Here is a 21,731-nt window from a genome sequence, read left to right on the forward strand (position 1 = left end):
ATTTTTTAAATAATTCTATAGGTGTTAGTTTAGTTGTTGTTGATGATGTTCCTTCTATAGGTTTATTAGTTTTTAATACTTTCTTGCTATTTTCAGTTAAATTTGAAAACCATAATTTTACTGATCCTATTAGTGTTCTTTCTATGTATTCTGGTGCATCTGTTATGTTTATATTATTATCTAATAATTGTTTTGTCATATATCCTATCCATAATTGTATTGTTTTTTCTGTATCTATTACACAGTCTAGGTCTAAAGAGTTATAATTTTCATTAACTATTTATTTTGGTGTCCATTTGTCATATTCATTATATTTTTTAAACTTACTCTTATAATATATAGGTTTTCTTATTTCTGCTGTTTTAGGTATTATATTTTCATCTTCTTTTTTATCAAGAGTATTTATTTCTGTGTGGGTACTTTCTAAGTTTTCCTCATTAATTACTTTTTGTTTTTCACTGATTTCTAAATTTTTTGTATTTGTAAATATTTCTGTATATATTTCACTATCTTCTGAATCATAATTATCTATCTCTTCAACGTCTATATTATTTATTTCTAATTCTTTGTTTTTTATTTCCAATTTTTCCTTAAATTGATTTATCTCGTTCAGTAATTTTTGTTCTTTATCTTTTTCTTCTTTTTCCTTTTGTCTTTGTTCATACAGATCCTTTAACATTTGTAGTTTTTTTTTCTAATTCAGCAATCCTACTATTTTTAGTTTCTTCTATTTTTTGTATTTCTTCCGTAGTTTGTTGTTTTATTTTTTCTATTTCCTTTTTCCTATCTATTTCTTCGTTTTCTCTTTCTATTTTTACCATTGCTGTCAATTTATCTTCTAATTTTAATTCTTCTTTTTCTAACATTAGATATAAATGTTCACCTATTTTCTTATATCTTCTTCCTAGATTAGAAAATACTATTTTTATTTTTAATCCTTCATGATTTTCATATATTTTTTCATGTTGATATATATATTCTAAACTGTCTATTTGTGATTCTAATTGTGATATTTCATCTTTTTGTGTATTTATTGAATTTTCACTAACTCTGGCAAATATATTATAATGTAGTCTTTCTATTCTTATTTTTAATTCTTTACATTTTTCAGAAATAATTTATTTTAATTCTTTGTATTTCTGCACTTTATTCATTTAAACCTTATTTATAATATCTTGGTAGATATCTAAATCTAATTTTATCACAATTAGGTGGTATGTGTCTCATTCTTCTAGCTTTTAAATGGATTATTAATTTTGCTTCAATACTAGATATTAATGTAATTAGGTAGACTGATCTTTGTGGGTTTTCTTTTATTTTATTTAGAATTGTATATTCTGAATAATTACTAATTAAAGATTCTTTAATTTTTTTAAAAACTTCTCTATTTTTAAATGGTCTTCTCATAATTAATTCAATAAACATAAATAAATTCTAACATATCTAACATATATCTCACTGCTATACTTTATAAATTATTGGACTTTGATACCATTTTTAGGGGTTCGGATATAGGCGGATAACTAAATAGATTCATTATATAAGATTTGAAGATAATATATAAATGTTTGCATGATTTGAGATTGAAATGTTGTGGCAATGCACGGTCCTTGTAGCACTATTTTCTTGGAGGGGAAAACGACAGATTTGGTAATGAAAAGAGGAGAATATAAACTTTCTGATTGTTTAAGCTTATACAGTTGACTCTTTCATTCCAATTTCTCCTTAGATTTTCAGACAAACACAAGCTCCATCGACGATATGGCAACTCCGGTGGCCAAGGATAGCGACTTCGAAGATGACTAGCTTCATGTAGTGTTCACTGAAGATATTATTAGGTCTTCACGTCATTTTGACAGCGAAGTTTGAATCACGAAGGTTTCAACTTCTCTTTATTTGCCCAACTTATAGTTATTTTGACGTTTGGTGTGTTTTTTGTCTCAATTTTGGGTGCGACATCATGATTATTGAGAGTATTCTGATCATTCTTCTTAAAAATAATTTTGTCCAACATGTATAGATTTTTTTTTCTAGAGAAAGAAATAGAATCCTAACTGGTTCTATCTATGAACTGTAGTGCAAAAATAAGATCTGGATATTATTCTTGGTGTTACTTTTCTTTTTCTTATTCACTCTTTTTTTCAAATTTCCGTCATGGTTGTTTGAGTGAGTATTAAGGTGAAAATTTGGAACTTTTGTTTAGCCTTTGCCCATTTTTAGTTTCATTATATTCAATTGATCTTATTAATTTGATCCCCCCTTCTTATTAATCTCATATGATAAAAAAATATTACTATCAATGAGGTAAAATTATTAAGCGTTAATAAATTAAATTGATCAACTTTAAACTTAATAAAAACTAATACAAAATAAAATTATCCCGTTAATTTTGATTCTACTTGGGATAGCACAGTAACTTGTCTCTCTCTCTGTATTCTTCTTCTTTCTTTCTCCTCCATATTCCCGTGCTTCATATAATACTTTCAGATATTGTATATCAGCATTTGTTCCGATGATACTAAAACTTCAAAAATATTGAAGTATTTCTGAAGCATCAGATTTATTCGGTGGGGACTGAATTACAAAATATACTTTGAGTTAAAAGCCCATAACTTGGCAAGAAATTAACTAAATTCACCACAAGGAATATGACACCGCAGAGGAAATGAGAAGTAATGAAAGCAAGAGAATGTTGAAGCTACTCACTTATAGAGTATGTTATTATATGATAAGATCTATATTGCTCGGACTCTTTAAAAATATCAACGGATGTGTGTCGGATTCTCCAAAAGTAATGTATTTTTGGAGAATTCGATACGAGTGTGACATCAAAAGTGAAGAATCCGCACAACTTAGGATAAGATAAGTTAAGAACAACATTCAACTATGATTATATAGCAAAGACAATTATCAACTATTGAATTTCTTTTTTTTTTTTTGCCTGAAGATTCAGTAATAAAATGACAGTAAATGTCTAGAGCTTTCTAGCAAATAGTTTTTGAGCATCATTAAAAGGTTCTTTTTGTTTTTAAGAAGTATTGGTTATACATGGAAAGAGCCGGCATGTATCGTAAACAACATCTCTGCTTCATCTTTGAGGTAGTGATATGAAATAATACACTTTATTTTTTTTCAGACTTTACAGACCTCACTTTATGAAAATACATTAAGTATATTGTTATTGTTGAGATACTAAGAGGTAGAGGATAACAAGCAAGTGAACTAGATAGTCCATTATCTGAAAGAAGTTCGACTTCTATAGAAAACTAAACTTTTTGAGAAGATGCAAATAGATTTGAATTAAAGTTAAAATTGGTTGATTTGTGAATTAAGATCAATATCACATGACAACGTTGCAATGGATCAAGTCAAATTTCTTTTTGAGATAGTGTTCACCGGAAAATGAGGTAAGCGATTTGATCACACGTCAAAAGACTCTTGGAAAAGTGATTTGAATTTTTTGTCATTCGTTATAAAAGTTTAAAATTGCCATTTACTATTTCTTCAATCATGATTAATTATTTTTATAATATTTTAAAGACTCCTAAAATATATGAAAAAAGGTTTATGTGAATTAAAGACTCTTAAAATGTATGAAAAAAGGTTTATGTGAATTAAAGACTCCTAAAATATATGAGTAAGGTATCTTTAAAATCTTTATTTATGGAATGCGAAATCTGAAAGTTTTAGAGGAGTCGTGCTCTTTTCATTTATTTCTAAAAATAAAAATAAAAATTCAAGTAAAGTCAATTTAAAAAGTTATTTTCTCGAAGGCATGAGATCACGACAAAGTCAATTTAAAAAGTTTTATTTGTATAAAACGCAAGAGACGTACAAAGCTTTCAAATTATTTTGATAGATGTCTTTTTTATTTTTTTGGTCTAACATAATTTACTTTGGTAGAAGAAATAAAAATAAAGTTCTAATTAAATACTAATTCTGTTTTGTGGTGCATAAATAAGTATAATTGTTAATTTCTTAAGCTCAAAATTGTTGTTTGATGTTCTTTTTTCAAAATATATATATATATATATATATATATATATATATATAATATATATTATACATAAAAAAATATTAATGCAGTTTGGGCCTAGGCCGAATGAGACTAGTTCTAATATAAATGTAAAAATTCAATTGGACATATAACTATGAGATTATTGTATTTGCAAGTTTTACTCTTTGTTTGTTTTCTTACATTTCTCGATTTCTTATAGTTAGTGCTTTCTTCATATGCCTTAAGTTACTAAGTTAAATGTTGGCCCAAAAAAAAAATTGCGAACGACATTTTGTCATATTTTGTAAGAAATTTATGCTTTTATATATGGTTATATACATTAATAAGACAAAATTTTAGTAACAGATTGTAAAACCGGTTATATACATTAATAAGACAAAATTTTAGTAATAGATTGTAAAACCCTCGTATGAACCTAAAAGGACAATAAAATCGATTTAAACTTTCATACTGTAAATTAAAGTTAATGAAATTTAATATCCTTAACAGAGTTAGTTATAAATTAGTTTTTGTGGTTAATTGGGAAGTGGAGGAACTCTAAAGCCAAATAAAATAAATTAAAGTGCTAATATTTTTAAAATAATTATATCTAAATATTAGAAAATAATGATATGATTGTTTTTAAATATCAGAAAAATAATTTAATGAATATTTTATTCAGTGCAAACTCTACTGTAAAGGGATATAAAGGTGAACGAATTTTCATTTTTCTCAACTTGAAAAAATATATATTTTTTACTTATATAATGAATTTTGAAAAGAAATTAAATTGGATTCTTTTTTTAATTAGTTAACTTGGAAAATATTAATCATGTACTCTCAAGAGTAAAAGAATTACTTTGTTGATTTCAATTTCTTAATATCAGGTCACCCAATTTGTAAATTATGATTATGTTTAAAATGTTCCTTTTACCCTTTGGAGTTCGGAATTAATATTAGTCCATTTAAAGTTAACGTTAGTTAGATATATTTTAATGAATTATTATCTAGTTTAGTGATAATTATATCCAACATTTCTCCACACATCAAAAGAGTTTTTTTAGGCATTGAGTCTCCGGTCCAATTAACCTTTTTATTAAATTTCACATAAACACTTTATCATGAATTTTATTAGGGTGGGCATAAATACCGAAAAGCCAAAATACCGAACTGAATTATTTTGATTTTTCGGTTTCATTTTTTTGATTTTTCGGTTCGGTTTTGGTTTATTTTTTTATAAATTTGATATTTCGATTCAGTTTTCGGTTTTTAGGTCGACGTAATTCGATTTTCGATTTAAACCAAAATTTTTAATATACTTTTCTAATTATAATATATATATATATATATATATATATATATATATATATATATATTAATGTATATATTTATTAGTTAATATTTATAATATATAATCCATAAGCTATTAGGCTTTAGCTACAACCCACTACTGCTACAACCCAAAGCCCCAAAATCCAAATACATTCAGCAATCGAAATTGAAAGTTACCTTTTTCATTGATTTTTGCAACTGAAAGTTAATATATAGTCATCCATTTGATTTTTGCATTGGAGGTGATTATTCTTATTTGTCACCTAGAAAACTTTACAAGTATATATTGATTTTTCTTTAACGTAAAAAAGTTGAACTAGTTCGATTTACAAATATAATTTAGCCTATTAAATAGGCCTAAAACCAAAAAACCAAAATTATTAAACCGAATAAAATCGAATCGAAATATAAATAAACCGAACTGAATCGAACTAATTCAGTTCGGTTTTTGGTACACCTAATTCCATAACCGAAAATCAAAAAAATCAAAATAAAAAACCGAACCCAAACTGAAGTACCGAACGCCCACCCCTAGATTTTATGGCTGAATTTTTCACAACATCAACTCCCAAATCATTCACGATAAAGCTATTATCTAAAGCCCCTACTCTCAAACTCTATATGTATTCCTCCACCAGTAACAACTTCCTTTTCCTCTAGCAATCTTAGCTATTCCTCACCAACATCATAAGACTCTGTCCATTATCCTTTCAAACTCAGAAATCTGCATCTTCTCACATTGTAGTCAATCGTTGGCTTCAACTAGGATTTATAAATATCCAGTCTATCATTAATTAATTCTGTTACGTATATCATCAATCAATATTATATCGGGTGCAAATAACATATATCATGGTATATACATGATTAACCATTATTCAAAATATATAGCATTAAAATATAAAATCTTGAATAAAAAGTTAAAGATATATTGCATATATTTTGTAACAACCTTGATTATGAATTTCTCCTTTTTACATATTTTGATCGTTTGCCTTTTTTCATAGTTGTTATATGATTGTGAGTTGTGGGGTTGGATGGAACGGTTCCCTATACATTCAAGAGTGATTTGGGTGCGTTTGGGATTTTTAGAGGCTTTTAAAAGTCATCAGTTGACTTCGATCAACATTTCGTGTTTTGAGTATTGGATAAGAATTTGGACAATTCTATTAGATTTGAGACGTCGATTTTAGGTTAGTAATGCAATTAGTTAGGGTCTGAAGCCTTTATTTTTTATTTTGACAAAAACTAATGAAATAATATCTTTTTTAAAATTTGATGGTGCCATTCAGTCCAAATCATAAAAAATAGCCTAGTAGCATATCCGGTTTACTTTGGTGACGCCCCAAATGAATCTCGAGGATCCGTTTGGACACTTTCAAGTTGTAGAATTCAGATGGTGAAACAACTTATATATGGTGCAAAATCCTTCTTCGTGAATGAAGGCCATAACCTACAAACACAAAAAATGAAAATCTCTTTTATTGCAATCGCGGGATGGTGGTCGAAATCGTGAAAGGTTACTTCATTGCGAATGAGACCAAACCGTTGCATACGCAATGGGTTCGGGTCATCAACCTTCTTATTAATTAGCCTGGACACTGTTGACCATCACGAATGTGAAGGGATGACCGCATTCGCGAGGTACTGCTTACAAAACAATATAAATACTTTATTTTTGCGATTTTCACAATTTTTGGACTTGGGAGCTTTAAAAAATGGGCGATTTATATGGTTTTCTTCATCATTCATGCTTAGGTAAGCTCTAGTCTCTTATTTTCATTAATTCCTATTGATTATGTCTTCAAAAATACTTTCTAATCTTGTTTTTAAACTAGAGTTTGGGGATTTTCTAGTAAACTCTTAAATTGGTTTTCGTTGATTTGAGCATTGATTTTATCTTATTTTTGTGTGGGTTTTTAGCTGTAGACTCCTATGTATATGGATAACATGTTTCTAATTAAAATTCTGAATTTGCTTATTTCAATTTCAAACTTATTTTTTGAATTATTTTTCAAACCATTTTAAATATAGTTGATATGGGTATCATTAACTTCTTTTTAACGCGCAGATTATTTTTTTGATAGATTTAGCTCATTTCTAGACTGGTCGTAAGGAAAAAGTTCCACATTGAAGGTCTAGGCTTGAATTTTTGGCTCTTCGAGGTAGGTTATGACTTAACTTTCTTCAGATTGGGCTAGGTAGTTAACCATTCACGTAAAATATGCTGCGAGAGAGAAAATTAGTTGTAAGAGTTATATTTTCAAGAATATTATTATTATCATGTATCCTTGTGGGGGCTTATTTGTATATTTTTGTTGGCTTGAGAGATATCATTTTTGTGATATTCGTGTGGGGGCTTATTAAATATATATATATATATATATATATATATATGCCTTATTTGTGCATTAAGTGTCATTATTAATGTTGTGATTAGGAGTGTTCGTGGGTCGGTTTGGATCGGTTAGTGGTTAAAACCATAAACAGAAGCAATTTAGTCGATTTTTGAATTTCTAAAATCAAATCAAACCACAAAAAAGAAAATAACCGTCGGTTTGGTTTGATTTTTTGGTTTTTTTGGTTATTGACTAGCCTACTCTAACCATCTCTAGAATAAACTTCTTTTTTTAATCCATAGAAAAGAGTATCACATTGAACAATTCCTTATGAAATATTTATACGGTGATGGACAAATGACACTATAAACTTTTAAAAATTAGAACAAACACATTAAACAAAACCAACACTGAGATGAAAAGCACCATCTTTGTATTATAGGTACTAAGATTATCTAACAATATAAAAGCACATACATGTACATTGTAAAACAGAGCTTTGTGTTCTGTTGCAGTGTACTGCAAGAAGAGATAGAGTTGGGCAAATTTGAGTTATCTGTTTACTTTAAAGACTAGCTAGGTGAGCTAATCATATAGGGAAACAATTGAATAAACAAGGAGACATAAAACTACCATTTAAACCAGGGACCATGGTAAATCGTATTGTGAAAGCTGAAGTAGAAAAAGTGAGGTAGGGACCGTCATGAAATATTTGTATAGTGATGGACAAATGACACTATAAACTCTTAAAAATCAGAACAAACATATTAAACAAAATCAACATTAAGATGAAAAGCACCAGCTTTGTATTGTAGGTACTAAGATTATCCAACAACATACAAACACATACATGTTTATTGTAAAATAGAGCTTTGTATTCTGTTGCAGTGTACTGCAAGAAGAGAGAGTTAGGCAAATTTGAGTTATCTATTTACTTTAAAGACTAGCTAGGTGAGCTAATCATATAGGAAAACGATTGAATAAATAAGGAGACATAAAACTACCATTTAAACCAGGGAACATGGTAACTCATATTGTGAAACCTGAAGTAGAAAAAGTGAGGTAGGGACCACAAGGTTAACTTATTAGTAATAGTAGGTAAAGTTGGGCTTGAGTTTGGGGCTTTGGGCAATTGGGCTAAAGTATTGGTTGGGTTAGACATAGATTAAAATTTAGTTTTAGATTAGATTTAATAAAATATAAATATTTTATTTATAAATTATATATAAATAATTATAATATATATATATATATATATATATATATATATAATTTATCGGTTCGGTTTGGTTATTTTCATGATTTTTTTAAGTATAACTATAACCAAATCAAATAGCATTGGTTTTTTAAAATTTAAAACCAAACCTAACTAAACCAAACCAAATGTCGGTCTTTTTAATCGGTTTGGTTCGGTTTACAGTTCAGTTTGGTTTTTAACCAAACCTATGAACACCCCTAGTTGTGATGCCCGTGCAGAGCTTTTATTTAAGACTATAGGCCTTATTTATGCATTAATTGCCTCTATCATTATAGTAAATACCCAAGTGAGGGTTTTGAAACGTTGTATTGATGTTGTACATGACTATTCATCTAGTGGTACTGAGAGAGGGATGGTATAATAAATTATTAACATATTTAGTTGATTTTTGAGCTCATACATACCTATATTAAATTGATTATCACCTCCATACTGATTGGTAATGAGCACTATATCTTTATTACATACATACATAATTATGAGATACTGGCATCACTAAGAAATATTGAGTTTGAAAGAAAATGAAATACTTTATAAAATCCTTGATCGTGAACACTAGCCAACAAGGTTGATTGAGATTGATATTTGAGAAAGTATATGGGTTGTGAACCCCCTATACGTGTTGTGAACCTCCCATAAATCCTATCTTGGAAGCATTGAGGTTCGAAAGATGTATATAGAAAGTCATGTGATGAATTTCAACCATTCATCATTATCCCACCTTCATTGCATTACATTTCATCATTTGTATTTCCTCTATGTGTTATTTTCATATACTTAGTATTTCTCTCTCTCTCTTTCTCTCTCTCCCCCTCTCTCTCTCTTTCTCTCTCTCTCTTTCTCTCTCTCTTTCTCTTTCTCTCTCTCTCTTTCTCTCTCTCTCTCTCTATATATTCATATGTATTTTTCCCTTTTACTTTATATTGTAGAACTGTTAATGGAGATGGTGTGAGCTACTATTTGAGAACTTTTTTGTTTGCAAGTGGAACGTGCTCATAGTATCTTTTTACTTGCTTAGTTTTCTACTTTGCTCAGTCGGCCTATGATACCTACTAAGTACAAGTAGATTATACTCACTCCTACTTCTATGCCCTTTTAGTATAGATCCCAGTTCGAGTACAACACACATTGGCCGATCTCGTGCTGTGGTAGCTAGATTTTGTGGTATTGGTATGCTCTAGAGTTTGTGGTTGATTCAGGACCTTATTTACTTTATCTTGTCTTTATTTAAGTTCAGAGACATACTCTTGTATTTCAGTTTTAGACTATGTATTAGATGCTCTTTCTAGTTAAGACACTATTTCTGGGGATTTATGTATTTTGTTTAGACTTTCGTTATGTTTATACTTTATGGATTGACTTTGTTCCATAAGTCTTGTATCTTACCTATTTATTTCATATTTCAATTTTTCTTTCCTTTCTAGGTATTTAGCTTACCTACCAGTGCTGAGTCGAGGTAGGTTCTATAATGACCTCAACTTTTGAGTCATGACAAATTGGTATCAGAATACTAGATTCACGCGTCTCATAAGTGCAAGAGTAGGATGTCTAATAGAGTCTCATAAATTGATTCATTACTGTCCATATCTATATTTGAGAGGCCATAAAATATCTTTAGTAAAAACTACTCTAATTTGATACCATATTACGTGGGTTATTCATACACAAGATTCTAAACTTTTATTCCATTATTTTCTACATAGATAGTGAGGACTAGATCTAGAGATATTGGAGATGCTAAGACAACACCATTACTAGGACCCAAGTCAGGGGTAAGCCAGGGTTTGCAGCCGACCCAAAGGTACAAGACGGGCACAAGGAGCTGCCCGAGTTAGAGGATGGCTTATCTCAAGCTCGGTATTGACTATACAAAAGATAGTTATCAAATAGAGGATGTGGGACTAGCTCAGGTCCCACAGGGTTCAGTTGCTACCCTGGTTTTACATGATTCATTGATTTATCTGTTGAGCTGTCTAGATGGTGCTCCCCAAATTGCTGTTCCTTTGAGTGTGTTTGGTATTTCTCAGACTTCTGGAGCCATTTAGCTGCCCGACAAGCTCCTACTTACTATTTTTTTACTTCAGGGGTACAACCATCTTCTGTAGTACCCTAACATGCTTATTCACTGTCTACTAGATTTATAGTTTCTCCTGTTACTTTAGGTCCTGTGATGTCTTTTGATGATCATAAGAGGTCTTAAAGTTTATTTGCTTGGCTCCTTCCAAGTTCAGTGGTGCCACTGGAGAGGACGCATAGCTTAACTACCAAGAGAGATTGTATAGACTAGAATCCCTTTAGTCCCATGGCATTGCTTATAAGAATTATCAATTGACTGATGTGTCTAGACATGGTGGAGGTCTCTTACGTGTTATAGACCTTTGGGTTCGCCTGCTTTGATATAAACCTAATTTTTTAATGCTTTCTTTGAGAGTTTGTGCCTTTCTATTTGAGTGATCAGATGAGAGATGAGTTTGATTACCTGGAGTACGACTCCATGACTATTATGTTGTATGAGACACATTTTCATGCACTATGTAGATATGCCACAATCAACATCCCCATTGAGTCAGAGAAGATTATGAGGTTTGTCAAGGGTTTTGTAAAATTTTATCAGTCGGGTACAACTCAGGTGGTTGTGTCAAAAGCTGTTTTTAGAGTATAGTTGAGCATACCAAGACGCTTGAGTTGATTTTTTAGGGTACTCAGGGTGGTGGCGTGCTAAGAAGATCCTCCAACAGGGTGAGTTTAGTGGAAATATGTCTCTATAATACCCCAAGTTTTTAAGCTCTAGACCTGATGAGTCATAAATTTATCACTCATTGACGACCAAATTCATGCACACTACTATGATTTAAAGGTGTTAATAAGACGAATTTATCATTTGAATGCACTAATTCTCAAGTTTTGCAAGTATATAAGTGATGGGAAGAAAAGAATTAAAATGAGCTGAAAAAAGGTAAAAAAGGGAAGAGTTAGTGCAAAAGATGGAAAAAGCATGAGCAAGAATTGACTCTCAGTTACCGTAATCACGACCTGAGGGTCACGATCACAACAAGTTAAGGATAGTCAGGATAGCAATCGTGATGGGCTCACCGCAATCGCGATCAAGCTCCAAAGATCGTGATTGAGCGAAAAATAGCCTAGGGGTAGATTTGTCATTCCCAAAGCTGGATCCAATTCTCTATAGGACAAAAACACTTTTATTTTTTGGACATCTCCAACTAGTTTTTGAAGTTTTTGCTTTGTGAAATCCCACTAATTTGGGCAAGAATATTGTGCTTAATTTCCCAATTGAGTTTAGTTATAATTGAAGTTAAATTGAAGAATATTCTTGATTGCATCTTAAATGGAAGCATTGAATGATCTTTTTGGTATATTTCTTTCCTTAAACTTCATGAGTAGCTAAACATTTATCATGGGATTATGTTGAAATAGGGTGCATTTATGCATGGGTTTTGATTATTAGTGTAGAATCTTGGTTAATGATGTTGGGTTTCACTAATACTTGTTTGTTGTGTGGGAATTTATAGGTGAAAACCCCAAATTCCCAAAATCTCACATCATCCTTGAAAGAGGGATATTGGTATGCTTATGGATCCTATATCATCCTTGAAAGAGGGATATAGGTGACAAGGTATTATTAAACAATAATTAGACATTTAACTTATTCCTTTGCATTATCTTAAAAATAGGGATGGATTATGAATTTGCTATGTCTTAGGCATCTTCCTAGAAATAGGAATACTCAATTGAGGTTTTGGGTGGATTTGTTTGCCACACCCATGAGGTATTCGAAAGGGTCAACGGGTGATATTCTTGGTGGTTGGTTGAAAAACTAGCATAAAAACCCCTAACCTAGCCTACCCATATAGTCGTTAACTAGGTTTTGCATTTGATTATCATGAAACCATGCATTATTTGCCCATAAGAAGACATAATCCCAAGACCATTCTCATATTGGAATATTACCTACATTAGTTGCTCTTAATTGGTAGTTTGATTTGATTTCGCTAAAATAACCTTCCAACTAACACCCCATTTTAATTTATGCATTTTATTTCATATACAATACGGTTATATACTTAGACGCTTTCAACACCCATATGATTTGACTACTATATTCACTCCTCGGGGATTCAAATCCAACTCACTTTGAGTTATTATATTTGAAAACGATCGCCTTACCCATAAATTATGGAGTAAGTTGAGCGTGATCAAAATAGCACCATTGTTGGAGAGTGAAACTTAGTTTTCGCTTGTGCGGTATTGATAGTAGCTTTGGGTTTACCCGTAGTGGTTGTTATTTATTTTGGTTGTTGTTTTTGTTTCTTTTTGGGTGATTTCAATAGTATCCATGATACAATGAGTGGTCATGCAAGTAATGCTGGGACCTTTAATGGGCCCCTTGATGATGAGGAACAACTATAAGATGTTGGACGTGCGAGTGCTATTTGTATACCACCTAATTAAGGGAATGAGGTATTCCACATCACGAGTATTATGTTACACATGCTTCAAATGAAAAGTTTCTTGGGGTTCATGCTCATGAAGACCCAAATTTTCACCCGAAGAATTTTGTGGAAGTGTGTGCCTCCTTCGACATTGCTCATATTTCACAAGATCCATACAGTTGTGCCTCTTTCCGTTTTATCTATGGGTGAAGCAATTTTGTGGAAATCACAATCTTTTGTCAATTAAATGGAGAGCTTCTATATGAGGTATGGGAGAGATTTGATGGAAAACTTATGCAATGTCCCAACCATGAGGTCCAGGATAAGATGCTTCTCTAAATCTTCTACCGGGTTTTGGATCAACTAAATAAAATTGTGATGGATAATGCAGCTGGGGTTACTTGTGAAGTTGTCTTATAACGTGGCTACATATTTTCTTGAGGAAATCACAAAGAAAAATATGGGGTGGCATACCTAGGAAACCGAGGTATCTAAACAGTCCCCTACTACCTCCTATGTTGATAAAAACAAAGGAAAAAAAGAAGAGATGGAGAAAAACATGACAAAAATAATGACGCAATTAGAGCTCCTAATGAAGAATGTGATGGGTGTACCCACAAAAATGGTAAATGCCGTGGAATCCAACGGATATGATAAAGAAGAGCTCAAGAGGCTTGATGTAGAAATTAGGTACTTTGCTAACTACTCGGAGGGTTCTTGCCCGGCTTATCAAAGGCAAGGTGGGAACCAAGGTTGGATGGGTCGTAATCAAGAAAGGGAATGGCGTGAGAGATATAGAGATCATGATTAGAGGGACAAAGAAAGGGAGTATGATTGATATGTACCTTCCCATGACCGAGTAAAGGGTAAAGAGTCCAATTCCATTGATCCCAAAAAATTCAAGATCAAGGATGTGTTAGCAAGAATCTTGATGAGAGTGGAGGGAACAGACATGATGGTTTGAGAATTGAAAGACGACTTTTCTCAAATCAACCAAACGATTGTATCATACTTCGCCTCAATCAAATAATTGCAGACTCAAATTGGCCAAATCTCCACTCAACTTAATGCTAGACAAAAGGGGGGCCTTCCTAGTGATACCATTGTGAATCCAAAAAATAATGCCCAAGTATTGGAAATCGTCACTAGGAGTGGCAAAGCCCTTAGTAATCATATGGTAGAAGTTGAAAAAGAGGCCAATGTTAAACAAAGAAATGTGAAGAAAAATCTTGTGGTTGATTTAAATGAAGAGGATCCAAAGTCTCAAGAAGGGGATGAAAAGGAACCAATGATAAGTGAAGAAATGGTTGATGAAGAGGTAGATCCTAAGGTAGTTGAGAATGATGAACCACAAAGTGATCCAATGCCTACCATGAAGGTCCCTTTTCTATTTCTTCATAAACTCAAGAAGAAGGAGGACAATGCCAAATTCAAGACGATCCTTGCTAAGCTTAATAATCTTTCAGTTAATATCCCGTTGCTAGAGGCCATTCAAGAGATTCCAAGTTATCATAAGCTTATGAAGAATTTGATGTTAAAGAAATGTCTTGTTGATGGTGAAACCATTGAAGTTACCCCTGGGTGTAGGACTATCATGACTAGTGTTATAATGGAAAAGAAAGAGGATCTCGGGGCGTTTATAATCCCTTGCACCGTAGGGACATACAAGTTTGAAAAAGATTTGTGTGAACTTGGTGCAAGCATCAATCTCATGCCTTATTCATCTATAGAAGACTTGGTTTGGGCACTCCTACAATAATGAGGCTTTTGATGGCGGAGTCTATCAAGAGACCGGTTGGAGTTTTGTTTGATGTTTTGGAGATGGTGGATCGCTTCATTCTTCTGAAAGACTTCATTGTGCTTGATTATGAAATCTACCAATAGATACCTATTATCCTTGGCTGACCTTTCCTTGTAATCAAAAGAGCTATCATTGTAATGGAGTTAGGAGAAATAAAATTTTAGGTCCAAAGTGATGAAGTGTCCTTTAAAGTATGTAAGATCAAGAAATAACCCATGGAACTACAAGTGGTGTCCGTCATTGATGTAGTGGACACAGAGGTAGATGATGTGTCTCTTAAGGATCCACCTTGAAAGTTGAAGAACATCGTGCCGCGATGATAAATTAGGCGCTGGATGGGAGGCAACCCATCAATGCCATGAAAGTGGCTCATATCCTTTGAATTTTGATTGTTAGAATAGGTTTCATTTTTGTTTGTGATTAATCCATGAAATTTAGGTCCTATGAGGTGTTTTGAATGAGGTTGAAAAAAGAGAAAGTGTGGTGCATTTGAGTAATGGGCTGAATAGTTGAAAATAGGGGAGCAAAAACAACCTCGATTATCGAGATTGTTATGGGATAGGGTTCCCAATCACGATGATATGGGTTTCACGATTGCGGTCCCTCGATCGTGATTGCGATCTTGACTGTTTCAAAAGTTGAACAGTCGTAAATCCTTCTCCCATTTCTCCTTAAATTTTTTCAAATTTTCTCTCATGTTGCACCCATTTTTTTTAATCATATTTGGACCATCCAAACTATGCCTTGCATTCCTCTTTGCATCTCTCTATCGGTATGTGCATCAAATTGTCTTTTTAGGATATGTATTGGCCTTAGAACTCATATCTTAGGATTGGCCTAAAATTTAAATTTTCCTGTCAAATCTTTGTGCAATTGTGCTTTTTTGGTGTAGTTAGCTGATGATTTTGGTGTGCACATACTTGGGAAAGTCTTGAGTACCCAAAATTGTTCAAAATGATAAAAATAACTTGTGCACACCAAGTGTTCAATTAAATGGCCGAACAAACTCCTTAATTGTTTTTACATATTCTAAGGGCATGATCGAACACCTAGGGACTAGGTTTCATGTTTATATTGTAAAATCTTTAATATGGAAGACAAATGGGCAATAAAATTGGAAGTTTAAGCGTCTGAGAATTTGATCAAACTTAACCTCAGTTACTGCGATCGTGGTAACGTAATCGTGAACCTGTCATCGCGATCAAGATAACTGAGAGCATGATCCTGACCAGTCTCAAGAATCACGATCACGATCTAGGTGAACTACGGTTGCGATAACCAAGATTATTTTGATAGTCTAGTCCAAATCTTAATGTTTTGAATTTTAAGCCTGCCCATGTATCTTAAGCCCTTCCCTCAGTTCAATCAAGTTAACTAGCACATGTTCCTCATATTTTCCTTATGAACTTTATTCATCGTGTGAATCCTAAGTACCAAATGGTAACCTATGATAACCACCATTTCATGGCCTTAGAATATGAGAAGACATATTATGAGGACCTCATGCAGAAGAAGCTGCTGCCCGAGAGGGGGATCTCACTGGAGAAGGTACCCAAAAAAATCTCGGCCTTCTATGAGAAACTGGAGATCTCATGATGGATTTGCTTTACCCTAGAACCATGTAGCGTAAATGAGCACTGGGCAAGGGAGTTCTACGTGAATCTCAGCATAGTAGATCTCTTTAGCCTTAACCTAATGGTGATGATCAGGAAAAAAGAGATTTTTTTTAGGGCTGAGCAGATCAATGGAGTTTATGGGTTAGTCAATGTTGATATGAGTGGCTATGAGGCCAAGGATTATGCTCTTAGGAGCTGGCTGGCCGAGCATTTATGCTCGGGGAGGGAGGTCCCATGGGATACCACTAAGATAAGGATTTTGATGAGTGACTTGACAGTCAAAGAAAGGATCTGACTGACCATTATCTGTAGCATAGTCTCCCCCTCCACTAGCCTAACAAATGTCCCAACTATGCATGCTTAGATAGTTGCCTGCCTTTTGGACAATATTTCTCTGATTATTAGCCGATTTATGCTTCTGAAGATTTGGTAATATAGGAAAAAAGAGGGGCCCATGCTTTTGTTTCCATCATTGATCACTAAGCTATGTAGGCAATCCGAGTTTGATGAGTTCATTAAAGATAGTTGGGTCTCTCCCAAGGCTCATATTTACCCACTAAGATCCAAAGAGAGAGAGCTCTTGGGAAGAGCAAGAAGAGGAAGGTTGACTTGGGGAGGTCGGTGGAGGATGATGTGGATTCATACAGTCCATCCACAATAGGGCCATTTGATAAGATCTCAGGCGAGATGAGAGCACTCAAGGAGCTAGTATCCAAGCTCCCTTAGGGGCTGGGAGAGTCTTCTACCACCCGTCACTCTTATGTTGCTCGGTCTATGTATGAGATATATCTGAGGATCAGAAGAAGAAGAGGTTCACTATTTTTAGGCTTAAGAGGGCCTACTTATCGCTAGCACATTCTCACAAAGAGCTCAGGGATTCCCATGAGAAGATCAAGAAGAGGGAGAAGAAGATATACAAGTTTTTTTACAATGATGTAGAATGGGGTGAAGGGCCTTTGAAAGGTCTCAAAACCCAGAGATAGAATTCTTTCTCCTAGAGTTGATACTGATGATGAGGCCCTAACTGAGTGGTTAGGCTTAAATGATGCCAGAGGTGATGCAGATATCGAACACGATAACAGTTCTTGATGCGATTATAGGTAACACCCTTTTACTCTCTTTATACTTTCTTGATTATGCAGTGATTTTAGTTGGGGGTGACCGCCTCTATATTTATTTATTTGTTCTGTATTATTGAGATATTTATGGGTATTTTTATGTTGATTTAGATGTTTTTTATTTTTATTTTGGGTTGTAATATTCAGGTATTCTGATGGTGCCCACATTTCATGGTTTAGTTGCTTGTTTCATATTTCTAGATTTTATTTTTTTCTTATCATGCGTATGATGCTATCGGAAGATCCTTTCCCTATGATAAAATGAGTGACGACATTTTTAAAGGAAAATTATCGTGATTGGGTTTTATGCCATATGTGCAGGGGAAGTCTAAGTACCCGTAGTATTGGAGTTTTAAGATCACCCTTATAACTATGGTGAAGTCTGAGTAGCCATATGGTTTGCCCTTAGAGAGCCAAAATATGAGATGACTGCTTGGTCTGGTACTATCAATAGCAAATCTTGTGTGGTGTAAATACGAAGCAGACACCCCCCCCCCCCCCCAATTTATTTTTTTTTTTAAAAAACCAAAGGCATGGACGTGAACAATTTTATAACTATACTTTACTTTTTTATGTGACTCCAAAGTCTTTAGTTTGTAGTTTATGGTAAAATAGTTCCTTTTGTCTTTAGTAGGAAATGAGATTTAGCCTCCTTGAAAAGTTTGTATGCCATGTGTGGTGAGCGTTATTGTGTGTCTCTCATGCATACTTGTATCATCTAGAACTTGCCTCGTTAGTCCCTCAAGGCTAATTGTGATTATGATTGGTTGGTGAAATGATCTTAGGCCTTCTTTATGAACATAGGAACCCACTTTATCCTATATAACCTACCCGTATATATAATAGTACCCTTAGTTACCCATTTTGAGCTTTCAAGCCTTTCTTTGGAAACCATATTACAAGCCTTAAACCATTTAAAGCTTATCCCTCTTTTGAACCCTACCTACCTTGAGCATAAAAAATCAAACTTGAGGCCAAATTTCTAAGTTGAGGGTGGTAAGTTTTTGAAGAAATGACTTTGGGCCATGATATTGTAAGTGGATGCCTAAAAATCTAAGCAAAAAGAGAAAATAAAAAAGAAGTGAATCATCAAAAGAAGGATTAGCATGGATTGAAAAATAAATAGTTGAAAAGAAAATGCTTTCAAAGAGATGGGTAAATCAAGGTTGCAAAAAGTAGGCATGTGTGAATTTTAGAAATGAAGGAAGCGGTCCATGGTCATAAGTTTGTTTAAATAGTGTGATGTAGATGTTCAAGGAGGGTGTAGTCACTTTGTACCTAAATAATATCGTACCCTTTCTCGAACCTACATTAGAAGCTTGAAAAAGCCCTTCGAGATCTCCAACCAAGTGTATTCATTATTGTGGCAATTGAAAATAAGGGCAAACATATGGTATGGTACTTGTTAGCATTGAGAGAGTCTTTGTGAGAGTGCATGTTCACACTTAAATCCGTTGTTAGATAATAGATAATTTGGTGTGTGGGATTTCCTTCTCATGAGAAGGCATGTAGACTAATTGGGGCGGGTGAAATTATCATCTTCCAAATAATAAGGCAAAAGACTATAGTTAAGAATATATCGATAAGGATTCACTTCTAGAGAGGTTTCTATTATTGCATTGATTGTTCTTTAAAGTCCTTTGAATCCTTGAAAATTTTGTTTTATTGAAACACCTTGGATTTTGGCCCTTGGAAATTCTTGAGATTTGCGCTCACTGCCCTGTTGATGACTCATAATATGAGTCGTGTGGTGTGGGTATAGGTCAAGTGACCCTATTTATTAGGTGGCTAGTGTGTGGTGGTTGGGTTTTTGGTCTTGGTAATATCTTGGTGGTATGGGTTGTTAGGGGTAGTGATGAGTCATTATGACGATCCTTAATCAAATCAGTAACTTAGTGGCTTGGTTTGGCTCTGTGTACGAGTGGCTTACTAAGAGCCGTGAGGATAGGTTACGAGTGGTAGGGTTGAGTCGTATGTTGTCCAATATCTGATCCCTTGGGTTCTATCTTGGATACGACTAGATCATACGAGTCGTATGGTCAGGACACGAGTGGGATCATGGAGTCATATAGTGGATAGTTATGGTGGACAGTGTATGGGTGTCTAACTCATTATCTTGGTGATGACTCAAGGGTGCGAGTTGTATGTTGTGGTCATGAGTTAAACGATCGACTCGTAACCAAATGCGACCTTTTTACAATTTTTAAGTTGGGGGCATTCTTGATATTTACCACTATAAGTACTAATGATACCATGACTTTAAACATCTTTTGGGAAATTATTAACATATCATTTCTATTAAAACATTCTCAAATTCTCTCTCAAACTCTTTGTTCAAGTAAAAACTAGGGTTTCATCAAGTTAATCAATTAAGTCTCTTAATTCGTACTACTTGGGGTCTAAGGCCTATTACTTCTCTTGTATTGTTATTTTATAAAAAACTCATGTTTTAAGTTATGGTTTTCATGGTATTATTATGGTTTTGAAATAAAGGTTGGAGTTTTTGATTGTTCATGGATGAATATTATTTCTCATGGTTTAATTATGGTTTTCCTTGTTTTTAATTATGGTTTTGAACATGTGGTTGCATGGGTATGGTGGTTGAAGTTGATAATGCTATATTTCCTTAAGCTTATGACTCTTTAAGTGGTTATAACCCTAACCTTGTTTTGTAAAACTGGTCAGTAGTTATGATAAAGGTGGGAATTTGAACTAGGGGATAATGGAATCCCTAAAATGTTTGGTTTGACTATTTCTTGAAAATAATGCATGGAACAAAATGGTTAAATGGTTAAGGCTTGTTTTGGAAATCTTGTAGGGTACAAAGGAATCCCCCAAGTGATTTTAATAATGGAGTCTGCAGGGTACGAAGGACTTTCTTAAGTGTTGGATGGTGATATTACTTGCAAGCTATAGTTGGTATGAAGATACCATTTTATAATGCCTAACAATTGACTTCTAGAATTGGTGGTTTGGTTATGTGTAAAAGGTTTTAATGTGGTAATAATGGCGAGTTGTGATAGCTAGCTGTGAAGGTGTGAGTCTAATGGACGGACACTGGAAAATCATGTTTGCCGACATGAGGGTTGGTCTTGGTGACCTTATGCTTGTGGGGTACACGGGACTCCCATAAGTTTATACTTGTATATATGTATCATGGAGGTCGAAGGGTACACGGGACTCCTCGGCCTTCTATGATATCTCTGGTTTGTGCCGCAACACACACTAGGGCCCATTCAGGGGGTTACACTTGACCCATATAGGTTATGGGTGAATTTTATGATGGTTAAGCTATATAATCCAGGTTCAGATTTTAAATGCATGCTAAATCTTGTTCCCTATCCTGGCACGGTATATATATGTGTATATATGTGATTGCATATGGTTATTTGATTTAGTTTTGAATGATGGCATTATTTTATCTTTATCCCCGAGTTATATGCTAGCGTTCACCCCGCTAACTGTCTTCGATCACTGTATCCCTATGCGATGTAGGATGTGACTATACTACCATTCCTCCTGCTCAGTGACTTGAATTCGGGGACAACTTTGAGTCAGATTAAAGTAGTGAACTTCTATACTCTGGAAGTCCCCATTTCATGTTGTGGATTTCTTTATGTAATTTTTATTTATTTGGTTTTGGTTTTGGCTATGGGAAGGGGCATGTCTTGATCGGATATTCTTTGATTATAGTTAGTGGACTTATTGGACTACTATAGGCATGGGCTGTGTCGGTATTAGTTTTAACATTGGTATTAGTATTGGCATTGGTTGGATATTTGGTGTTAGTTCTTTAGTTATGGTTATAGACTTACTCTA

The 21,731-nt window shown here is 33.5% G+C and overlaps 1 protein-coding gene across 1 annotated transcript; it reads left to right on the plus strand.

The window, feature by feature from the left end:
• Nucleotides 1-14,551: 14,551 nt before the first annotated feature.
• On the plus strand, nt 14,552-15,136 carry LOC107879083. The gene has a single exon (XM_016726204.1). The coding sequence runs from the start codon at nt 14,552-14,554 to the stop codon at nt 15,134-15,136; it is 585 nt and encodes a 194-aa protein (XP_016581690.1).
• The last annotated feature ends 6,595 nt before the right edge of the window (nt 15,137-21,731 follow it).

Source organism: Capsicum annuum, chromosome 8, assembly GCF_002878395.1.
Source record: "Capsicum annuum cultivar UCD-10X-F1 chromosome 8, UCD10Xv1.1, whole genome shotgun sequence".
In the NCBI taxonomy this organism is placed as follows: domain Eukaryota; kingdom Viridiplantae; phylum Streptophyta; class Magnoliopsida; order Solanales; family Solanaceae; genus Capsicum; species Capsicum annuum.